Raw genomic sequence first — 23687 nt, 5'->3', positions numbered from 1 at the left:
AATTGTTTTGCCTTCTTTCCACCTTTCTTAATGTGTGGAATACATCTGGACTGTGCTTCTAGAATGGTATTTTTTAACAATGACCACGCCTCTTGGACATTTTTTACTTTTGTAGCTGCTCCTTTCAGTTTTTTTCTAACAATTTTTCTCATTTTATCAAAGTTTCCCTTTTGATACCGGCCCTGATTTCCTAGATCTTGAAGAAGTCCGAACCAAAGAAGAATACCATTTTGGTTTCCTTGCAATAAAGCCTCTTGGTTTTTTGTTTTTTTCCCCTGTTATGGAGGCCATTCAGGAGTGGGATGCCCCAGAGGCAAATTTAAAAGGGGATCAACCATTGGAAGGCTTGTACCCCCTGGATCCAGCTGTGAGAGCATTTGCGTCTTCCCAAGGTGGATGCCATTTCTAAGCAGATGACGGTAGCCTACATCAATTGCCAGGGAGGAACCAAGAAACCAGCAAGTTCGCAGGAAATAGGCCAACTTATGGAATGGGTGGAAGGACATGTACAGATGATCTCGGCTTCTCACTTTACAGGAAAAGACAATGTAAGAGCGTTTCAGCTGATAGTGGCTTGCTGGGGCCTTCCGTTCCTAGACCTGCTGGCGACTTCTCGCAATGCGAAGGTTCCTTGCTGCTTCTGTCGCAGGAGAGATCCGATGTCCCTGGGCAGAGATGCTCACGTACAGGACTGGTTGGAAGACGAGTTGCTTTATGCCTTTCCTCCTTGTCGGGCAGGATCATTCGCAAGATCGAAGGCCACAGGGGGCTGATACTCCTGGTGGCACTGGACTGGCCCAGGCATCTGTGGTATGCAGATCTGCAAAGACTCCTGGTGGAGACCCGCTTTCGTCTTCCGCCGCTCATGGATCTGGGGCAGCAGGCACCGGTTCTTCACGAGGATCCGACTCTGTTCTATCTTACAGTTTGGCCTTTGAGAGGGCGCGCCTGTTTGAAGGGTGGATGATATTCTCCACACTCGTAAGTTCACTACCTCCTTAGCCTATGTGAGGGTTTGGAGAGGGTTTGGGTCGTGTGAGGATTGCAAGGTTCTTCCTTGATCAGTTAAGATCCCGCTCATTCTGGATTTTTTTGCAGGATGGGTTGAATAAAGACTTGGCCCTTAATTCCTTGAAGTTACAGGTTGCGGCTCTTGCCGGTTTCAGAGGCCCAGTGAATGGTGTTTCCTTATTGTTTCATCCTGATGTGGCCCATTTTTGGACGGGAGTGAAGCATCTTCGGCCTCCCTTGAGGTTACCGGTTCCCTTGTGAAGCCTTAATTTGGTGCTGGATTTTTTGGCAAGCCCTACGTTCCAACCACTACATAGCTTTTCTTTGCAGTGGTTCACCATAAAGACAGTGTTCCTGGTGGCTATATGTTCTGCGTGTCAGATTTTTGAGGAGCAGGCTTTGTCTTGCTGGGGGCTGTTCCTTCAGGTGCCACCAGGGGTTACAGCTGCGAACTTTTCCATCCTTCTTGCCTAAGGTGGTCTTGGAGTTTCATTGGAATCAGTCCTTTTCCTTGCCATCCCTAGGGAAGCAGAGGAGTATCGCCTCCTGCGTCCCTTGGATGTCAGGAGACTTCTGAACCTTTCTGAAAGATGGATCGCCTGTTTCTCCTTCATGGTGGAAGGAAACAAGGCGAACCGGCTTCGTGGGCTACGATAGCTCACTGGATTAAGGAAGTGGTCATGGCCACGTATGTGGATGCTGAAAAGCCGTTGCCTACTCGGGTTAGGGCTCTTTCCACTAGGGCTCTGGCAGTGACATGGGCGGAGGTTAGATTGTTGTCTACTGTCAATATCTGCCGAGCTGTGACGTAGTCCTTCTCCAGGTTTTATCATCTGGATGTGCATTGAATTCACACCTGATGAAAGGTTGGCAGTGTCGGTGGAGTCATCCGTTTGCAGGGCAGAGTAAGGATTTTACATCTTCTGGACATCGGGTGCTGCTTCCCCTGCTCAGCCATTTCTCCTGCCCTGTGCTGTCTGACAGTGAGAGGAAATTTGTTAGCTTGCAGGCCTTCTCTCCTAGCCTGGTGCGGACCATCTCCTTTCCAGCTGAAAATATTAACTCTTCCCCGGCCCTGTGAGGCTCCCCTTTCTTTCCAATCAGCAAAGACTCCCGAGAAGACGCTTCCACCGCTTGTGGCTTACGCAACAGTTTTTTCTTGCTTTCATTGAGTTCCTTCAGTTTGGCCAGAAGCTCGCTGGGTTTTGTTTCTTTTTTTTTTTTTGTTTGACAATTTTATTGATGCTAACAATTGCACAATACAACAACAGGAATAAAGTGTATATACCAAAAATGGTTACATCACGATTTTTCTTCCCTTTAAACCCCCCCTCCCACCCTTCCCCTATAACGTCCCTTGTAACTGACCACAAAACAACATTTATTGCTTAATACAAAATACAAAATTCGTGTGGTCATTACCAGCACGCTCAGTATTTACTTGTCCAGACCCCGGTTCATGCAGAGCTGCATAAATGTATACATGTCAGAAAGAAGTCAGCGCAACAAGAGTGAGTAGGAACAAGCACCCGAGCCCAGGTAACAGAAGCCCCAGACCTTGCATCATCAAGTAGGGGGATGTAAACAGGTCCCATATACAATGTCCCTTATACACAGAAATCCCGTTATGTTTGGGAGAGTGTTGTCCAGGATGCTCTCCACTGCAGGTAAGGCGTCCAAATACAATAGAAAGCTTTTAACCGTTTATGCTTTTCTGCGGTAAGCTTATTCAGGGTGCAAACCTGATCCGTTCTATGTTGCACTGCAGCCAAAGTCGCTCCAGATGAATGTTTCCAAAGCCTCGCAATTTCTAGTCTGGCTGCTATGCATACTTGAGTGCACAAGCCCACTGCCACCGTAGGCTCTCCCTGGTCAAAGTCATTCAACAAAGCTCCTGCTATTGTAAGGCTTATAGGTTGATCCAACATCTCAAACAACCAGCCTTCCACTTTCCGCCATAAAGGCTGTATACAATCCCCATCCCACCACATGTGTAAGAACGTTCCCTTAGTGTCACATCCCCTCCAACATCGCCCATCACAGGTAGGTACCATTTTCCCCAATCTATCTGGTGTAACATACCATCTGTACAACAGTTTATAGCTATTTTCAACAAGAAGCGATGACACAGATGACCTGCCAACACATAGAAATATGCGATCCCAATCTTGCGCAGAGACAGCTGTATTGAGATCAGCACTCCACGCCAAAGCATATCGGGGACTAACCAGTAATCTGGTATTCAACAATTTGTATATTTTTGATAGTAAGCCCCTCATGCCATGTGTAATAGAGCAAAACCCTTCAAATAAAGTTTTCCCTCTGGAGAGATCCTCCATTACTCCATTAGTATAACAAAAGTGGGCAATCTGTTTATATGCCAAGAATTCCGTAGCAGGCAAGCTTACTGCTTTCTGCAAGGAATCAAAGGAGAGCAGCTTATCACCCCCCCAGATGTGTTCTAGTCGAGTGATGGATCGAGACTTCCAGGCGTGGAATGCTAATACTGGGATTCCCGGCTTAAAGTCGGTATTGTGGTATAAACTGGTAAGATAAAAATAATTCCTGGAACCCACTAATTTCGTCTTCCATTGAGTCCACATGGATAAAGTATGCCGAGTCGTGGGTAGTAACCCCTGAGTGGCCTTCCACGTAGGTCGGGGTTGCCAGGGCATAGCTGCTAATAGCATCCCTGGCGCCCTATCCTGCTCAATGAGAACCCAATGCTTGCCAGCCCGCGCCTCGTGCCACTCAATGATGGGTCTAACCTGGCCCGCAACCAGATACCATTGCAAGTTAGGCACACTAAGTCCGTCCTCTGACTTGCTTTGATACAACACTTGCCTACTGATTCGTGGCGGGCGCCTTTTCCAAATGAAGCTAAAGATGCGCCTCTGCCATAGCTTGATGGCAGCATTGGGAATAGGAATGGGCAAAGACTGAAATAGGTATAGCAATTTAGGTAAAATGTTCATTTTCACTGTGGCTATACGGCCCAACCAGGAAATGGGCAGTCTATGCCATTTATCTAAATCAAAGAAGATTTTTTTAAGAAGTGGCGGGTAATTGCTACCATAAAGGTCTTTCGGATGACTAGTGAGATAGATGCCCAGATATTTAAGTTTTTGTGACGCCCATCGGAAGGGATGCAAGGATCTTAAGAAGGTCACAGTAGCTGCCGAACATGTGACGTTAAGGATCTCTGACTTCTCCCAGTTTACTTTGTAACCAGAAGCTGCACTAAAATTTTTTATCTCCGTTTCAATTTCTAAGAGAGAGACATGTGGATTCCCAACTGTGAATATAATGTCGTCAGCAAAGAGACACAATTTAAACATAGTGCCCCCCGCTTTCAAACCTTGTATTCCCGGATTATTCCTAATATTAATGGCTAAAGGTTCTAAAAAGATGGCAAACAGGATGGGCGAGAGAGGGCAACCTTGCCGTGTACCTCTCCCCACTTCAAAGCAATCAGAGTACCCCCCATTGATCTTAAGACAGGCTTTTGGTCGCTCATATAATTTGAGCAGCCATTCACAAAAATATGGACCAAATCCCATTTTCCGCAATACCCCAAATAAAAATGGCCAGTGTACCATATCGAACGCTTTCTCTGCGTCCATAGAAAGAAAAAGCGCTTCATCTTTGCATTCATGAGCGATCCACAACAGATCAACTAGCTTACGAATGTTATCACCAGCCATTCTCCCCTGTATAAAACCTGCTTGATCGTGGTGAATGAGGAGAGTGATATAATTACTCAAGCGGCCTGCTAGAATTTTCGCCAATATCTTAAGGTCCAAATTTATCAGGGAGATGGGGCGGTATGACCCACACACCGTTGGATCACGGCCCGGTTTGGGGAGCACTGTGATGCCCGCCAGGTTCGCCTGGGGCCCCAGGGAGGTACCTTGTCGAAGAGAATTATAGACCTTTTGTAAATGAGCCACAATAAGAGGTCCGTATTGCTTATAGAATTTAGCCGTCAGGCCATCTGGCCCCGGTGACTTTCCCACCTTTAAGTCATGTATGCCATCTAAGATCTCCGCTACTGTGATTTCAGCATCCAGGGCAGCTTGTGCATCAGGGGCAAGACTGGGCAACGACACGCCCGCCAAATAGTCATCTACGTTTTCCTGCGAGATGTTAGCATTAGGTGAATATAATTGAGAGTAGAATTCCAGAAACCGTATACGAATATCTGTATTGTTAGTAAGCATGCGGTCCTTGACTGACTTAATCTTCGCGATTGTATTCTGGAATTGTACATGTTTTAGTTTATTAGCTAACTGCTTTCCCGCCTTGTTGCCTCCTTCAAAGAAGGCCTGCTTCGCCAACAACATCTGATGTGTGATGTATTTGGATTCTAACCTGGTTAAGTCCTCTCTGGCTTTTGTGAGTTGTAGCCACACCCTCCCTGACCCTGTAGCCTGATGCCGTCGAGACAGTAGCTGTATAGCGTCTCGCAACTCCTGGGCAGCTTGCGAGTCTCGCTTTTTAACAAACGTGCCTCTTGCAATTAATAGACCCCTAAGATATGCCTTGAAAGCATCCCACACCATTGGGGCCGGTACTTCCCCCCCCGCATTCTGCTGAAAATAATTTTTAATATTGTCACTGAGGGTTTTATGGAAATCCTCCTCCTGCAATAGAGATTCATTAAGCCGCCAGAATCTCACACCAGCATCGTATCCCTTTAGAGTCACCTCCATTACTACAGCTGCATGATCTGTCCACACTACCGGATGAATATCTGGCTTATGAACAGAATTAAACAACCCCTTATCCGTGAGAATGTAATCTATCCTGGTGTATGCAAGATGCGCAGCGGAATAGAAAGTGTACACCCTAGATGTAGGATAGTGTACTCTCCAAACATCCATAAGCTGCCAGGTGTCCATCAAATCTTGCAATTTGGCCCGGTGTATGCGGGGAGTGGAGACACAACCCCTTGAGGCATCAACTTGAGGAGAGCGTACAACATTAAAATCTCCACCTATGATCAGATATCCCCTAGCGTGAGACTGGAGCAGAGTTCCCAGCTGTTCGAAGAACAACCCCTGTGCCTTATTAGGTGCATATATGTTTACAATAGTATAATCCACCCCATCAATTGAAATAATTAGTATAAGATATCGACCCAATGGATCTCTGATACACCCCTGACATTCAAATACCACTTGTGGGCCTAGCAAAAGTCCCACTCCTGCATACTTAGCATTCTTAGAGCTTGCTGCATAAAATTGGTGCGGATAAGCAGAGGATTTCATCAGCTTTTCATATCGAGCCCGAAGGTGGGTCTCCTGTATAAAAGCTATATCTGTTTTCAGGTAGCCTAGTTCCCTAAACAGTAAACGCCTCTTATAAGAAGTGTTCAGCCCCTTCACATTTATAGAGGCTATGCGGATATTGGTCATTGTGACCTACCATCACCTTCTTTCCCATACCCCCTGGGAAAGCAGGTCCCTGCCCCACTCACAATCACCCACATTGTTAACAAACTACTACACTGACATTCAACCTGATTCAGGTAATGAACCACTAGGATCAAGTGCGAAGCCCTGCTGAATCTGAACCATACTCCCCCTCCCCCTCCCTTGAAACGATCTACTCATATCTCCTAGTAGATCAGATTTACACTATACCAGTAGAGGAAGAAATTAACAAACTGTGCTCCCCCTTCCCTTATAGAAATCCATAAAAGCAGTAGTAAACATTGATAATAGAACTATAGCTTTACACTAATAATATAAACCTTGCGAAACGTCTGTGGCTTACGAGCTCTCAAAAGTCGTAGCTCCAGGCCGAACTGAATTATAACATTTTAGGAACCAACAGCCTTAGGCTCAGTCTCACTCCTCAGGTATTGCCTGCAACCTGCTTGGCGGTATCTGAGTGCCTCTTCAGCCTGCTATTCCGGGAGGTAGCTCTCTGCCATTTTGGAGGCTGCCCTTGATAGGATATTTTCCTGGAGGAGACGTTAGCGCTGACTGTAGGAGAAAATCCTTTCTCTTTCAAAAATCCAGTTGCTTCAGCCACCGTGTATGCCTGTGATGTCTTCCCCTCCCAAGTGTACGTGAGACCGAAGGGATGCATCCATCGATATTTAATATTCTCTTGGCGAAGAAATTGGGTGACCTCCTTGAATTCAAATCTACTCTGCAACGTAGCTTGTGATAAATCGGCATACACCGAGATTTCCTGGCCCTCCCAGGACCATTTGAGCTGTTTGCGCGCTGCAGCAGCTATCTTCTCTTTTTGAGAGTAATTGTGGAAACAGACTATTATGTCCCTTGGGGTGTTCGCCCTGGGCGGGCGTAATGCTCTATGGGCCCTATCCAGCTTTATGTCTTCAGCCTCTTGAGAAGGAGTTTGGCCCTCCGATGATAAAAGGTGAGAGCAAAAACGAACAATCTGCTGCTCACAATTATTATTGGCAGTGTTTTCAGTGAACCCGCGAAAACGTAGGTTCCCACGCCGAGCTCTATTTTCCAGGTCAGCCATTTTGGCCCTCATGGCCACGTTTTCTCCTTGTAACTCCGTACAAATTTCATGAAGTTGTTTTGTCGCCTCTGTGTGCGCGTCCAGCCTGCCTTCCTGGTCATCGACCCGCCGGCCCACAGCACTCAGTTCTTCCCTAAAATCGTCCATCATTTCCTTGATTTCTTTTTTATAGCTTTTCAAGTCCTGACGTATGCTGCAGAACCAAACCCTAAAGTCGGATCTGGTAGGCGCCGCATCCGAGGTAATGTTAAATTCATCGCCATCGTCTTCTGCGCGCTCCGACAGCGCTGCCATAGGTGCGGTCTGCGTCGGGGCCTCCGCTCCCCCCGCCTTCTGATACGAATAGCACTGGAAATCTACCGATTTCCTCTTCGTTGCCATCCCAATCGCTAGCCACCAGCAAACGCTCTCTTGTGCAAAGCTTTATTCCGCTGCTTGTCCCGCTTATGATAGTGGTTTTTAGCTTTTTTCCGGGAAGGGAACTGGAGCTCGAAAGTTAAGCAGCCATTGCCTCGGCTGACGTCACTTCCTCCCTCTGGGTTTTGTTTCTGAGTGGCGATGAAGATCAATGGCTTTAAGCTTTCGTGTGACAGAGCTTCATAGCTCAAGACACGTAGAGGTCCCAGTTCTAAGTATGCGTCACTGTTTTTATTTTGCATTTTCTATCTGCTTGGCCTCAGTTGCAAGGTGTTCCTCGACATTTCACTGTCACCTGGTTCATTTTCACCAGCTTTCCACTTACAGCCCTTTGGTTTTGTGGTATTCCAGGAACAGGACAAAAAGATCATCTGATTTTCGAAAGACATTCGTCACTTTGCAACAGAGGCAAAGCAAATCCACCGATCCATATCTGTTCCTTTCCTGATTACACTTCTATGTGTGTAGCTTTCTGTAACTGTGCTTAAAGCTGTGCAGCTGCTGCTGAAGCAACCGGAAATGTTTTCAAATCCTTCTCTAGCTGACTTTTGATTGATTTTCTCTTTATTTTGTGGTCCATTTTCAAAATTACCCAGAGTAGGTGAGAGAACCTGACTTTCCTTACCTGAATTCGTTAGCTTCACCCAACGAGCTGGAGTTTAAGCTCAGTTCTAGCCGGCCACGTTTTACCCGGCTGGATTTAGAACAGCTCCTTCTGCAGCCAGACCTGTCTGGCTAACTTTCACCAGGAGGGCTGACTAGCAGCACTGAGTGACAATGCTGACTTGTAAGAGAGAGAGACTGCAGGGGACGAACTGGCTGGGGAGAGAGAAAGAGACTGGCAGGGATGAACTGGTGGAGAGAGCGAGAAAGAGGCTGGCGGAATAAGCTGGTGGGGAGAGAGAAGAAGAGACTGGCAGGGATGAACTGGTGGAGAGAGCGCGGAATAAGCTGGTGGGGAGAGAGAAGAAGAGACTGGCAGGGATGAACTGGTGGAGAGAGAGAGAGACTGTGGAAAGAGAGTTACTACCGTTAACAGAAGCCATGGGGGTAACCTGCATGGAGCGGCAGTTACTACCCTTAACAGAAGGCTTGGGGTAACCTGCATGGAGCGGCAGTTACTACCCTTAACAGAAGCCATGGGGGTAACCTGCATGGAGCGGCAGTTACTACCCTTAACAGAAGGCTTGGGGTAACCTGCATGGAGCGGCAGTTACTACCCTTAACAGAAGCCATGGGGGTAACCTGCATGGAGCGGCAGTTACTACCCTTAACAGAAGGCTTGGGGTAACCTGCATGGAGCGGCAGTTACTACCCTTAACAGAAGCCATGGGGGTAACCTGCACGGAGTGGCAGTTACTACCCTTAACAGAAGGCTTGGGGTAACCTGCATGGAGCGGCAGTTACCACCCTTAACAGAAGGCTTGGGGTAACCTGCATGGAGCGGCAGTTACCACCCTTAACAGAAGGCTTGGGTGTAACCTGCATGGAGCGGCAGTTACTACCCTTAACAGAAGGCTTGGGGGTAACCTGCATGGAGCGGCAGTTACTACCCTTAACAGAAGGCTTGGGGTAACCTGCACGGAGCGGCAGTTACTACCCTTAACAGAAGGCATGGGGGTAACCTGCACGGAGCGGCAGTTACTACCCTTAACAGAAAGCATGGGGGTAACCTGCATGGAGTGGCAGTTACTACCCTTAACAGAAGGCTTGGGGGTAACCTGCATGGAGCGGCAGTTACTACCCTTAACAGAAGGCTTGGGGTAACCTGCATGGAGCGGCAGTTACTACCTGTAGCAGAAGGCTTGGGGTAACCTCATGGAGCGGCAGTTACTACCCTTAACAACTTGCTGGGCAGTCTGGACGGAGCACTTGGGTTCTTTTCTGCCATCATGTGCTCCGTTACTAAAAGGGAGAGGGTGGGAGAGATTCAGTGCACAGCTCTCACCCAATGGCATGCGGTGACATTCAGAGTAGGGGATTCAGTAACCGCACAACATCACCTTCCCTTCTCCTCCTCCCCCCCCCCTCATTCCTCTCCTGGCATAATCGCATTCCTTTCCCTAGCCCTCCCATCCCTCTCTAGCATAATCCCCTACCTTTCCCTGCCCCCCTGTACTGCCCATCCCAAAAAGAGATTTTCCACCCCAGTGCTTGAGACTGAAGGCCAAAGAGTGAGAATTTTTTCTGGTGCTGTCTGAGGTTTAAAACATACATAATATAAACATAGAAACATAGAAACATAGAAGTGACGGCAGAAAGGACCTCATGGCAGTGCTATACAAACATCCAAAAAGACAGTCCCTGCTCAGTAGAGCTTACAATCTAATAAGACACACATAGAGGACAAGACACTTGGTTAAAAGAAAAGAAAGTTAGTCAAGACTAAAAGCAGACAATCAGGCATAAGAATTAAAAGCGGTTTAAAAAATGTGGGTCTTTAGATGGGATTTAAACATGGCGGACAGGGAGCCAATGCAGTGACGTCAGAAGAGGGGTTATGTGAGTGTAGCGACTTTGGGGAAAGATAAGTCACGCAGCTGAATATAGGGCAGATTGCAGTGGAGAGAAATGGCTCGCTGGGAGACCTGTGGGGAGCAGGTTGCAACAGGGAGGAGATAAGAGAATGGATAAGAGTTTAGAAAGGAAGGGATGGATTTTGGCAAGGTTATAAAGAAAGAAACATGTTTTAGCAGAGTTTTGGATCGGTGTAGAAAAGGAGAGAGAGGAGTCAGAGGACTCCAAGGTTACGAACTGATGGGACAGGGATGATGACCGTGTTATCCACAGAAACAGAGAAAGGAGCAAGAGGGGAGATGGGCTTGGGGGGAAAGATAAGGAGCTCCGTCTTGGCCTTGTTGAGTTTAAGGTGGCAGCAGGACATCCAGGCAGCAATGTCAGACAGGCAGGCTGAGATCCGGGATTGGATTTCTGGTGTCATAGGTAGACCTGGGAGTCGTCAGCATAAAAATGGAATTGAAAGCCATGAGAGGAAATCAAAGCACCAAGGGAATAAGTATATAGGGAGAAGAGAAGAGGGCCCAGGACAGAGTCCTGAGCCCCACCAAGTGATAGTGGAAAGGCAGTATAGGAGGAAGAGGAAATGCTAAAAGTGTGATGGGTGATGTTGCTCTCTGCTTCAATGGCAGGGGGAAAGAAGAAAAGAGGATTTATATTCAGACATCAACCAACAAGGACTAAATTGCACAGGCTGGGTAAACAAATAAGCTTGGGAGTAGCTTGCTTATTGCGGCGGTTATTACCCCTAAACAATTAGGCTAGATACTTCACTTTGATGCGGCTCCAGCACTGCTCTCTACATCAATGGTGGGGATGGAAGGAAATTAGAACCAAAAAGTTACAATAAGGGCCCTGACCTCAGCGGTCAGAGTAACAGGTAAGTATGAAAACAATTAGGTCTGAAAGCTTGCTGGGCAGACTGGATGGGCCGTTTGGTCTTCTTCTGCCGTCATTTCTATGTTTCATTTCTATGGGAGAGGTAAGAAGAGAACCAAGACAGGACAGAGTCCCGAAATACAAGCGAGAACAGAGTTTCAAGGAGTAGGTGGTGATCAGCAGTGTCAAAAGCAGCAGACGGATATGGAGGATAAGGACAGAATAAAGACCTTTGCCGTTAGCCATTAATAAGTCATTGGAAACTTTGGTAAGGGCTGTTTCAGTTAAATGTAGAGGGTGAAAACCAGACTGGAATGGATCAACAGCGGCTTGAGATGTAAGAAAGTCAAGACAGCGGCGGTGAACAGCTCGTTCAATGAGTTTGGAGGCAGAAGGGAGAAGGGAGGATAGTTGGCAGGACAGGAGGGATCCAGTGAGGGTTTTAAGGAGTGGTAGGATCACAGAATGTTTGAAGGCAGCAGGAACTGTGGCAGGGGAGGATGTGACAGATGGAAGGGACGATTGCAGCGGAGACGGAGCTGAGGAATCCGGTGGGGACAGTGTCAGAGGAACAAGTAGTGAGTTTGGAGGAAGAGAGGAGACGAGCAGTTTCCTCCAGCAAAGGAGGAGAGAGTGGTGGAGGCTAGGGAAAGGTAGAGTAAAGAAATGGGGGAGAGGTGGGTAAAGGTGAAATAGTTGAGAACTGAAGACTAATTTTGAGAAATGACACTGGTTCCTCTTGCCGCTGCCATGCCACTACTACCAGTCCTCCCGAATGACTCGAGACAACAGACAATGGTTCCTCCCACTGCTGCTGTATCACCACCATCGATCCTCCCTATCAGTCCAAGAGGACAGACACTGGCTCCTCCCACTGCTGCTATATCACCATGTCCTATCCTCCCTAACAGTCCAAGAGGACATAAGAACATAAGAAAATGCCATACTTGGTCAGACCAAGGGTCCATCAAGCCCAGCATCCTGTTTCCAACAGTGGCCAATCCAGGCCATAAGAACCTGGCAAGTACCCAAAAACTAATTTATTCCATGTTACCATTGCTAATGGCAGTGGCTATTCTCTAAGTGAACTTAATAGCAGGTAATGGACTTCTCCTCCAAGAACTTATCCAATCCTTTTTTAAACACAGCTATACTAACTGCACTAACCACATCCTCTGGCAACAAATTCCAGAGTTTAATTGTGCGTTGAGTGAAAAAGAACTTTCTTTGATTAGTTTTAAATGTGCCCCATGCTAACTTCATGGAGTGCCCCCTAGTCAGATGCTGGCTCCTCCCACTGCTATATCACCACCATCGATCCTCCCTAACAGTCCAAGAGGACAGACGCTGGCTTCTCCCACTGCTGCTATAACTCCACCATTGATCCTCCCTAACAGTCTCAAGAAGACAGATGCTGGCTACTCCCACTGCTGCTATACCATATCCATCGATCCTCCCTAACAGTCCAAGAGGAAAGATGCTGGCTCCTCCCACTGCTGCTATACCACCACAATAGATCCTCCCTAACAGTCCAAGAGGACAGATGCTGGCTCCTCCTACTGCTGCTATATCACCACCTCCAATCCTCCCTAACAGTCCAAGAGGACAGACGCTGACTCCTCCCACTGCTGCTATATCACCACCTCTGATCCTCCCTAACAGTCCAAGAGGACAGATGCTGACTCCTCCCACTGCTGCTATATCACCACCATCGATCCTCCCTAACACTCCTAGAGGACAGACGCTGGCTCCTCCCACTGCTTCTGTATCACCACCATCGATCCTCCCTAACAGTCCTAGAGGACAGATGCTGGCTTCTCCCACTGCTGCTATATCACCACCATCGATCCTCCCTAACAGTCCAAGAGGACAGATGCTGGCTCCTCCCACTGCTGGTATATCACCACCTCTGATCCTCCCTAACAGTCCAAGAGGACAGATGCTGGCTCCTCTCACTGCTGCTGTATCACCACCTCTGATCCTCCCTAACAGTCCAAGAGGACAGATGCTGGCTCCTCTCACTGCTGCTGTATCACCACCTCTGATCCTCCCTAACAGTCCAAGAGGACAGACACTGGCTCCTCCCGCTGCTGCTATATCACCACCATCGAACCTCCCTAACAGTCCAAGAGGACAGACGCTGGCTCCTCCCACTGCTGCTATATCACCACCATCGAACCTCCCTAACAGTCCAAGAGGACAGACGCTGACTCCTCCCACTGCTGCTATATCACCATCATCGATCCTCCCTAACAGTCCAAGAGGACAGACGCTGGCTCCTCCCACTGCTGCTATATCACCATCATCGATCCTCCCTAACAGTCCAAGAGGACAGACGCTGGCTCCTCCCACTGCTGCTATATCACCACCATCGAACCTCCCTAACAGTCCAAGAGGACAGATGCTGACTCCTCCCACTGCTGCTATATCACCATCATCGATCCTCCCTAACAGTCCAAGAGGACAGACGCTGGCTCCTCCCACTGCTGCTATATCACCATCATCGATCCTCCCTAACAGTCCAAGAGGACAGACGCTGGCTCCTCCCACTGCTGCTATAGCACCACCTCTGATCCTCCCTTACAGTCCAAGAGGACAGATGCTGACTTTTGAGCCTGCTGCTCTCTGCTGTTTTGTAGTTTCTCTCTTTTAGGGGGTTCTGGGGAATATCAGTCAAATCCTTCTCCTCTCCTGCTCTCGTTGGGTTCAGAGCTCACCGCATGTCTGTGGTGGTGCGTGAGCGCTTGCTCTGTTTACACTCTCTGAAGGGTTTGGCCCAGCTCTGTCTGATCTTTTCCTTCCTTGGGGAATCCTTGACGCCTTCATTTCCCTGCTCTTCACCAGGGTGAGGGCAGACAGATCTGTTGGTATTGCCCGATCCTGAGGATGTTTACAGTCTAAGGGACCTGTTTACTAAAGATTTTCTCTCCTGTTGTCTATGGGAAAAATGCTAAGTAAATAGGGCCCTCAGATTGTAGCGATTAATGTCACAGCCTTGCATAAAATTGAAATAAAAAAAAAAAAGCTTAAATGTTATCCTCCATTGGCTTCTGAAGCTGCAGCTGATCCAGCCTTCTGGCATCTCTTTCATAGAAAGAGCATCTCTCCTGTTCTTAGGGGTCTCTGTGATCTATTTTATTAGTTTGTTTTTTTTTCTACTTATTTTAAAGCAATCGTTTGATATGTTCTATGTAAATCGTTTGATATGTTCCATGTAAACCGCCACACGGCGGTAGTTATTTCAGTTACCTGTGAACCGGAGTGATATGTATTTTATACAGGAACTTCCGGTATATAAAAACCAAAAATAAATAAATAAATAAATATTACTTCTTTTGGAATTATTTCTATTTGCAATTAAAATTACTGTTCATAGCTATGATTCTTGCTGTCCCCTTCAGTGAAGCATTCCTCAAGTGATATTCACCTTTCCGCTATCAGAACCTGATGCGGATCCGTGTTTGGAAAATGCTCTGCTTCAGTGGTGCGCAGTGGGTTATGCTAGTGGATTACTGAATAGCACTTGGGGAATGTTTCATTGAAGGAGACGGCAAGAGTCCCAGCTATGATAAGTCCTTTTAATTGCAAATATGAGACACATTCCAAAAGAAATTAATTTAAAATTAAGAAGTGCTCACTGTTGTCCATTATTGGAAGCACATTCAGGTCAGGTCAATGATCATAGTGAAGCACCGATTGTATTTTCAAGGTTAACAGTTGGCTGTGCATGAAGACCTCCATTAATAATTTGAACTGAGTGCTGGACATCTCAGGGCTATTTAAATATAATTTGTTAGTTTACAAAGTGGTTTTTGTATGTGTGAGTTACATAAATCAACATGCTGAGAGATTTTATACACCTGACTGTGTTGAGATGTTCAGTCCTCAGCTTTATCCTCCTCTCAGACCCAGTGGTGTGCTCTGATTCATCCCAGAATGCTGCAGGAAGGGGATGAGCTATGTTAATGTTGAGAAATACCTGACTGCTGTCACTGTGAGTCTCCCTCACATCAAGTAATGTCAATCTTTTATTTTCTTATCTAGAGGTCGATGCATCCAAGAGAAGACATGAGGAGACGCATCCTGAAGAAGCCACCAAACATCTGGCAGTGACTAAAGCTGTATTGGAGAAAGATGGAGCGGATACCTGCCCCTGTTGTGACTGGGAGGAAAACTGCTGGAGTCAATGCAGGCCAGAGAAAAGGCTGAGAAACCCGGCAGGAGACTCCACTGAGAATGTGGCTCCCTGTGAGCAAAGTACACAACACCTGAGAGAACAGGCTGGATTGAGACTCTATTCAGGCAGTGAATGTGCAAGTAAAGTAATAAAAGTTCAGCAGAAGATTCATACCAGAGAGAAGTCATTTCAATGTAGAGAATGTAATAAAAGCTTCATTTATTCATCACAACTGAAGATGCACCAGAAAAAACACTCAGGAGAAAAGCAATTTCCATGTGCCAATTATGATAAAAGCTTCACTTGGAAATCAAAAATGAAAAAGCACCAAAGGATGCACACAGGAGAGAAACAATTTACATGCACTGAGTGTGATAAATGCTTCATTAGCAAATCATACTTGAAAATACATGAAAGGATCCACACAGGAGAAAAACCATTTCCATGTACTGAGTGTGATAAATGCTTCATTAGCAAATCATACTTGAAAATACACGAAAGGATCCACACAGGAGAGAAACCATTTGCATGTACTGAGTGCGATAAAAGCTTCCGTTTGAAACCTGAAATGAAAATGCATGAAAGGATCCATTCAGGTGAGAAACAATTTACATGCTCTGAGTGTGATAAATGCTTCATGAGCAAATCATACTTGAAAATACATGAAAGGATCCACACAGGGGAGAAACCATTTAGATGCACTGAATGTGAAAAAAGCTTCCGTTCAAAACCTGAAATGAAAATGCATGAAATCATGCACACAGGAGAGAAACAATTTCCATGCTCTGAGTGTGATAAACGCTTCATTAGTCAATCATACTTGAAAATACATGAAAGGATCCACACAGGAGAGAAACCATTTTCATGCAGTGAATGTGATAAATGCTTCCGTTCAAAACGTGAACTAAAAATACATGAAATTATCCATACAGGGGAGAAACCATTTAGTTGTACTGAGTGTGATAAAAGCTTCAGTAGAAAATCAAAACTAAAAATGCATCAAAGGATCCATACAGGAGAGAGACCATTTACATGCACTCAGTGTGATAAAAGCTTCAGTTGGAAAACTGAACTGAAAAAGCATGAAAAGATCCATACCTTAGAAAAACCATTTAAATGCACTGAGTGTGTTAAAAGTTTCAGTTGGAAATTTAAACTAAAAATGCATAAAAGGATACACAGCAGAGAAAATCCATTTATATGCAATGAGCATGATCCAAGCTTCAGATGTAAATCAGAGCTGAACATCCATGAAAGGAGTCACACCGAAGAGAAACAATTTACATGCAATGATTGTGAAAAAAGCTTCAGGTATAAATCAGAGCTGCAAAGCCATGAAAGAATCCACACAGGAGAGAAACCATTTGCATGCAGTAGGTGTGATAAAAGCTTCAGGTGTAAATTACAATTGAAAAGGCATGAAGTGATCCACACAGGAGAAAAACCATTTACATGCAATGAATGTAAAAAAAGCTTTAGGTGTAAAATAAAACTAAAAAGGCATGAAAGGATCCACACAGGAAAGAATACATTTATCTGCAGTGAGTGTGATAAAAACTTTATTTGGAAATCTGAACTGAAAAGGCATGAAATGAGTCACACAGGAACAAAACCATTTTCATGCACTGAGTGTGATAAAAGCTTCAGGAGTAAATCAGAGCTGAAAAGCCACGAAAGGATCCACACAGGAGAGAAACCATTTATTTGCATTGTGTGTGTTAAAAGCTTCAGGTGTAAATCACAGCTGAAAATCCATGAAAGGATCCACACAGGAGAGAAATTGTTTACATGTAGTGAGTGTGATAAAAGCTTCAGATTGAAATCACAACTGAAAAGCCATGAAATGATCCACACAGGTGAGAAACCATTTTCATGCACTGAGTGTGATAAAAGCTTCAGTAGGAAATCAGACCTGAAAAAACATGAAAGGATCCACACTGGAGAAAAACCATTTGCGTGCACTGAGTGTAATCAACGCTTCATTAGGATATCACAGCTGAAAAGCCATGAAAGGATTCACAAAGTAGAAAAATCATTTTCATGCAGTGAATGTGATAAAAGCTTCAGTAGGAATTCAGAACTGAAAATGCATGAAATGATCCATAGAGGAGGAAAACTATTTAAATGCACAGACTGTGATAAAAGCTTCAGTAGGAAATCAGACCTGAAAAGTCATGAAAGGATCCACACAGGAGAGAAACCATTTTCATGCAGTCAGTGTATTAAAAGCTTCAGTTGGAAATCAAACCTGAAAAAGCATGAAACGATCCACAAAGGAAAGAAACAATTTATTTGCAATGAGTGTGATAAAAGCTTCAGTAGGAAATCAGACCAGAAAAGTCATGAAAGAATGCATACAGGAGAGAAACTATTTACATGCACTGTGATAAAAGTTTCCGTTGGAAATCAATTCTAAAAGGGCATGAAAGAATCCACACTGGAGAGAAACCAGAAATAATACCATCCAGCGAGGAATATTCCAAGGTGATTCCCTGTAACTCCTTTTTTGTCTGGCATTAAACCTACTGAGTGCTCTCATTAACTCCCTGGGTTTTGAAACTTGCTTTAATCCTAGAGCAACCAATCCTCTTCCAGAGGTATCTCATGTACATTTTGTCCTTGATATGAAACTCTACAGTTCTCGTGATGCTCAATTAGCAAAACTGACATCTCCCTGACTGAAGATTGCAATATAAAGGAAATGGAGCAGGAAGGTAGAAAAATTCAGCATAAAGCACTGAAGGCCTGTTCTGTAGCTCTATAGGTGTAATTAATTTCAGTAAGAACCACCTTCAGATCTAGGGATGTGCAATCTCAGCACGCACTGGTTCTTATAGTAAGAATCACCTTCAGCTCTAAGGATGTGCAATCTCAGCACACACTGGTTCTTATAGTAAGAATCACCTTCAGCTCTAGGGATGAGCAATCTCAGCACGCACTGGTTCTTATAAATAGTAAGAACAGCCTTCAGCTCTAGGGACGTGCAATCTCAGCACGCACTGGTTCTTATAAATAGTAAGAACCGCCCTCAGCTCTAGGGATGTGCAATCTCAGCACGCACTGGTTCTTATAAATAGTAAGAACCGCCTTCAGCTCTAGGGATGTGCAATCTCAGCACGCACTGGTTCTTATAAATAGTAAGAACCGCCTTCAGCTCTAGGGATGTGCAATCTCAGCACGCACTGGTTCTTATAAATAGTAAGAACCGCCTTCAGCTCTAGGGATGTGCAATCTCAGCACGCACTGGTTCTTATAAATAGTAAGAACTGCCTTCAGCTCTAGGGACGTGCAATCTCAGCACGCACTGGTTCTTATAAATAGTAAGAACCGCCCTCAGCTCTAGGGATGTGCAATCTCAGCACGCACTGGTTCTTATAAATAGTAAGAACCGCCTTCAGCTCTAGGGATGTGCAATCTCAGCATGCACTGGTTCTTATAAATAGTAAGAACCGCCTTCAGCTCTAGGGATGTGCAATCTCAGCACGCACTGGTTCTTATAAATAGTATAAACCACCTTCAGCTCTAGGGATGTGCAATCTCAGCACGCACTGGTTCTTATAAATAGTAAGAACCACCTTCAGCTCTAGGGATGTGCAATCTCAGCACTCACTGGTTCTTATAAATAGTAAGAACCGCCTTCAGCTCTAGGGATGTGCAATCTCAGCATGCACTGGTTCTTATAAATAGTAAGAACCGCCTTCAGCTCTAGGGATGTGCAATCTCAGCACGCACTGGTTCTTATAAATAGTAAGAACCACCTTCAGCTCTAGGGATGTGCAATCTCAGCACGCACTGGTTCTTATAAATAGTAAGAACCGCCTTCAGCTCTAGGGATGAGCAATCTCAGCACGCACTGGTTCTTATAAATTATCTGATAGGCATGGAGTAGCTTTCTTGTTTTTTCATCCAATTCTTTAAGATATTCATGAGGCCAGTCTTCTTTTCTGGAACTGTATGATAATGCAGGGATTGGAAGCTGTAGTCCTGGGGGAATTCTGCACTACTGCAGAGCGCAGAATGTGCGCAGAATTCCCCCTTGCGCAGACAATAGAGAGGAGACCCCCGCGTGTGCCCCAAGACGCGCTCCATTCACGGCGAAGATGAAGGCCCCGGTGCGCCGTTCATGGCAAAAAGGGAAGGCCCCCGTGTGCCGTGAACGGAGAGTGCTCTGCTCGCAGTGAAGGTGGAAGGCCCCCATGTGCCGAGAACGGCACGCCCGGGCCTTCATGTTCGCTGTTCGCGGCATGCTGGTGAGAGAATGTGTGTGAGAAAGGGGAGGAGGTGGGGGGAGGGGAGGGTGAGAGAGAGCAGGAGGGTGTGAGAGAGAGCATGGGAAGTAAGGGGGGGTAGGGGGATGCCGGTGAGAGAGAATGTGTATGTGATAGAGGGCAGGGGGTGTGGGGGAGGGGAGGGTGAGAGCAGGAGGGTGTGAGAGAGAGCATGGTTGGTAAGGGGGTGGGGGGATGCTTGAGTGTGGGTTTCAGAGAGGGAGCGGGGTGTGGGGGAGGGGAGGGTGAGAGAAAGCATGGGAGGTAAGGGAGTGCTTGAGTGTGGGTTTCAGAGAGAGGGAGCCTATATGAGGGGAGGAGGGGTGGGGAGGGTGAGAGAGCATGGGAATTAAGAGAGTGGGGGGGATGATTGAGTGTGGGTTTCAGAGAGAGGGAGCCTATATGAGGAGATTGTGAAGGAGTGTGTATGTGTGTGAGAGATTGGGAGCTTATGTGTATGAAAAGGGGATTGTGTGTATGTGAGGGTGCTAGTCTGTGTGAAGGGATTGTGTATGTGTGAGACAGAGCCTGTGTGAAGGGCTGCATGAGAGAGAGAGACATAGGTAGCCTGTGTGAAGAGATTGTGTATGTGTGAGACAGAGCCTGTATGAAGGGCTGCGTGAGAGAGAGAGAGACATAGGTAGCCTGTGTGAGGATGTATGTGTGAAAGAGAAAGGGAGCTTGTGTGGGTGTGTATGCAAGAGAGAGGGACCCTGTATGAGGGGATGTGTGTGTGTGAGAGGGAGAGTGAGGGAGCATGTATGAGGGTGTGTGTATGCGCGTGAGAGAGGGAGAGACAGAGGGAGCCTGTGTGAGAGGCAGTACTGAGAATGGGGTCAAACTCTGGGACTGGCACTAGAGTGGACGGGGTTGAGCCTAGAGGTGGAGGGGAGAGATACTGGCAGGTGGAGGAGTTGGGGCCTGAGAAGGCAAAGTGGCCAGGAGAGTAGGGAGAGCAAGTGGAAGGGACACTTACAGTGAATTTCTAGGGAAATTCTTCTCAAAATATTTAAAATTCTGCATCTTTAAGTAATAACTCTTTTCTGTATTAATTTAAAATGTAATTACTTAAAGACTGCAACAAACTCTAGCTCAGTTCCTCAAATTAATCACAATACACAATACAATACTAGAGGAAAACCTGCAAATTAGCAGAGGTAAAAAACTTTTTTTGTTATATTAAACTCAAAATACCAACACCTACGGGTAGCGGTATCAGAACAATTAGTGCTCCAGTCTCATGGGCTCTTGCCCTTACAGGGCTACAACCCCTCTCCTGTATTGGCACTGTTCGATCACATCACCTACCACTTCCCATATGGTGCTATGATACTTTTTTTAAATTTTTTTGCATACCACCCATTCCTTGTGTAATAAAACCTCCAAAACCCTTTTTAAAAGCCTTTTTCCTAAAACACACGCTCCCATTGAAACCTTTTCATGAACTCTTATAACTATCTCCTACTGCACTAATAAAACGGATAACTTAGCTCGTATCTCTGCATGGAATCTTCTTCCTTGCCCGTTATTCTATTGACCTGCCCGACATTGACAATGTTTCGGCGCACCCACTGCGCCTGCTTCAGGGGCTCTTAATTATGATCCTACAAAAAAAAAGGAACAATTTTCAACATTCTTTTCTCAGTTTCACAAAACGTTTTTTTTGTATATATGCGGCTAACAGAACGGGACTTGCATTCCAACTTCTCTTGAGTTCTCTCCACAGCTTGTGCTCTTCAAACATGGCGCGTAAACACTTCCTCTCTGCGCCTACCGGAAATCTGCTATATAAGCTGCTCCAAGAATAAGGAATTAACCTATCACATTCTCCCTACGAATACACCGACCAATCCACTTCCTTATTGAGCCCAGCGGGGGCTACTGTATTTAACTTAAAGATCCACCTTTGCTCTCGCTGTAACAAACGGCGATTTAAATCCCCTCCTCGCTCATCTCGTCCTACACTCTCTAAAACAGTGCACCGCAGGCTGTCAAAACTATGATCATTATCCACACAGTGTTGCACCAGTGGTGCCTCTAATTTATTACGTTTCAATGCACTCTATCAAACGTGTTTTTAACAATCTTGTAGTCTTACCAATGTATACCAATGAATATTATGCAAAAAAAATTCACCACCTCCAATTCAACCCAAAGGCACTATTCACCCTAGTCTCAAACCTCACCAAACCCAACATGTCTACACCCCAAGTCCCCTCCACACAGACCCGATGCAATGAAATTGCCCTCTTCTTGAAGAACAAAATATCCAACATCACTGCCAAGTTCACCCCTAATACCAAAAACTCCCCTAACACCAACAGCATAACCCCCCCCACCCCACACACAGCCACCATCCTCCCTTCGTTTGAACCCTCCTCAACTCTAGAAATAGAGAACATCTTAAAAAAGATGAGACCTTCCTCCCATCCCTCGGAAACCATCCCAACTAAACTTCTCCTCGCTATTCCTAAAACAATAGCCACCACACTCTCCAAAATCGTGAACTGCTCCCTAGAACACGGCCTGGTCCCTAACTCACTGAAACAAGCTGTGGTCAAACCCATTCTAAAAAAACCCTCCCTTGATCCCTCCAATCTATCTAACCTCCGTCCTATCTCCAATCTCCCTTTCCTCTCCAAAGTCATTGAGAAACTAGTAAACTCCCGTCTCTCTGAATACCTAGAACAATCCAATATACTCCTACCAACACAATACGGTTTCCGAAAACACCTTAGTACGGAATCCCTACTCCTCTCCCTTACAGATACAATCATCAAAGGAATGGATGCCGGTAACTCCTACCTCATTGCCATGCTAGATATTTCCGCCGCTTTCGACACCGTAAATCACAACATTCTCATCAACACCCTCATCAGTATAGGAATTTCAGGTACTGCTCTTTCTTGGATAAAGTCCTTCCTCCAAAACCGTACCTACACAGTCCTCACAGACAATTTTACATCCCCTCCTGTTAATCTCGACTGTGGCGTTCCCCAAGGATCCTCCCGCTCTTCCACCTTATTCAATATTTACATGTTCCCCCTTACAAACCTCCTCTCCAACCTTGGTATCACACATTTCATCTATGCGGATGATGTGCAAATCCTCATCCCTTTCAAAAACTCTGTTCTCACTGCTATCCAAAACTGGAACACCATTCTCGCCTCAATAAACCAGCTCCTCACTGACATGCACCTAGCCCTCAATCCGCAAAAAACTGAGCTCCTCCTCGTCTCCTCTAGACATGCAGCCACACCCACTCTCTCCACCCTACATTCCCCCAACCTTCTCTCTGACACAAGAAACCTGGGTGTTATACTTGATAACCAACTAACCTTCAAACCATATATCAAATCTATCCTTAGCAGCTGCTATTTCAAACTACAAACCCTCAAAAAACTCAAACCCCTTCTCTACTTTTCCGATTTCCGTACAGTACTCCAATCCATAATTTTTTCAAAGATTGACTATTGTAATGCTCTCCTACTTGGACTCCCTTCTACCCACATCAAACCTCTACAACTCCTCCAAAACGCTACTGCTCGCATCCTCACCAATGTCAATAAGAGAGACCACATCACTCCCACCCTCATTGATCTCCACTGGCTTCCCATTCACTCACGAATTATTTACAAGACCCTCACCCTCATCCACAAAAGTATTACTAACGAACACTACAACTGGCTAAACCCACCCTTCCTCCCTCGTACCTCCACAAGACCCACCCGTGCTTCCCTCCGTGGAACCCTTATCCCTCCCTCCATAAAATCCACTAGACTCATCTCCACCACCAATAGAGCCCTTTCCCTTGCAGGCCCCTCCCTCTGGAACTCTATGCCTCTTGACCTACGTACCGAAACCTCCACACCTACTTTCAAAAAGAAACTCAAAACCTGGCTTTTCCTCCAAGC

The 23687-nt window shown here is 45.9% G+C and overlaps 1 protein-coding gene across 1 annotated transcript in view; it reads left to right on the top strand.

Moving 5' to 3' along the window:
• LOC115083621 (zinc finger protein 420-like) overlaps positions 1–19768 on the top strand; it is a 42337-nt gene extending 22569 nt beyond the window's left edge. Inside the window, exon 4 of the mRNA XM_029587542.1 lies at positions 15373–19768. Within this exon, the coding sequence (XP_029443402.1) occupies positions 15373–17921 (2549 nt within the window). The 3' untranslated portion in view covers positions 17922–19768. The remainder of the gene's footprint in view (positions 1–15372) is intronic.
• The last annotated feature ends 3919 nt before the right edge of the window (positions 19769–23687 follow it).

Source organism: Rhinatrema bivittatum, chromosome 2 (assembly GCF_901001135.1).
Source record: "Rhinatrema bivittatum chromosome 2, aRhiBiv1.1, whole genome shotgun sequence".
NCBI classification, from domain to species: domain Eukaryota; kingdom Metazoa; phylum Chordata; class Amphibia; order Gymnophiona; family Rhinatrematidae; genus Rhinatrema; species Rhinatrema bivittatum.
This window is presented reverse-complemented; position numbering and strand designations above follow the sequence as displayed.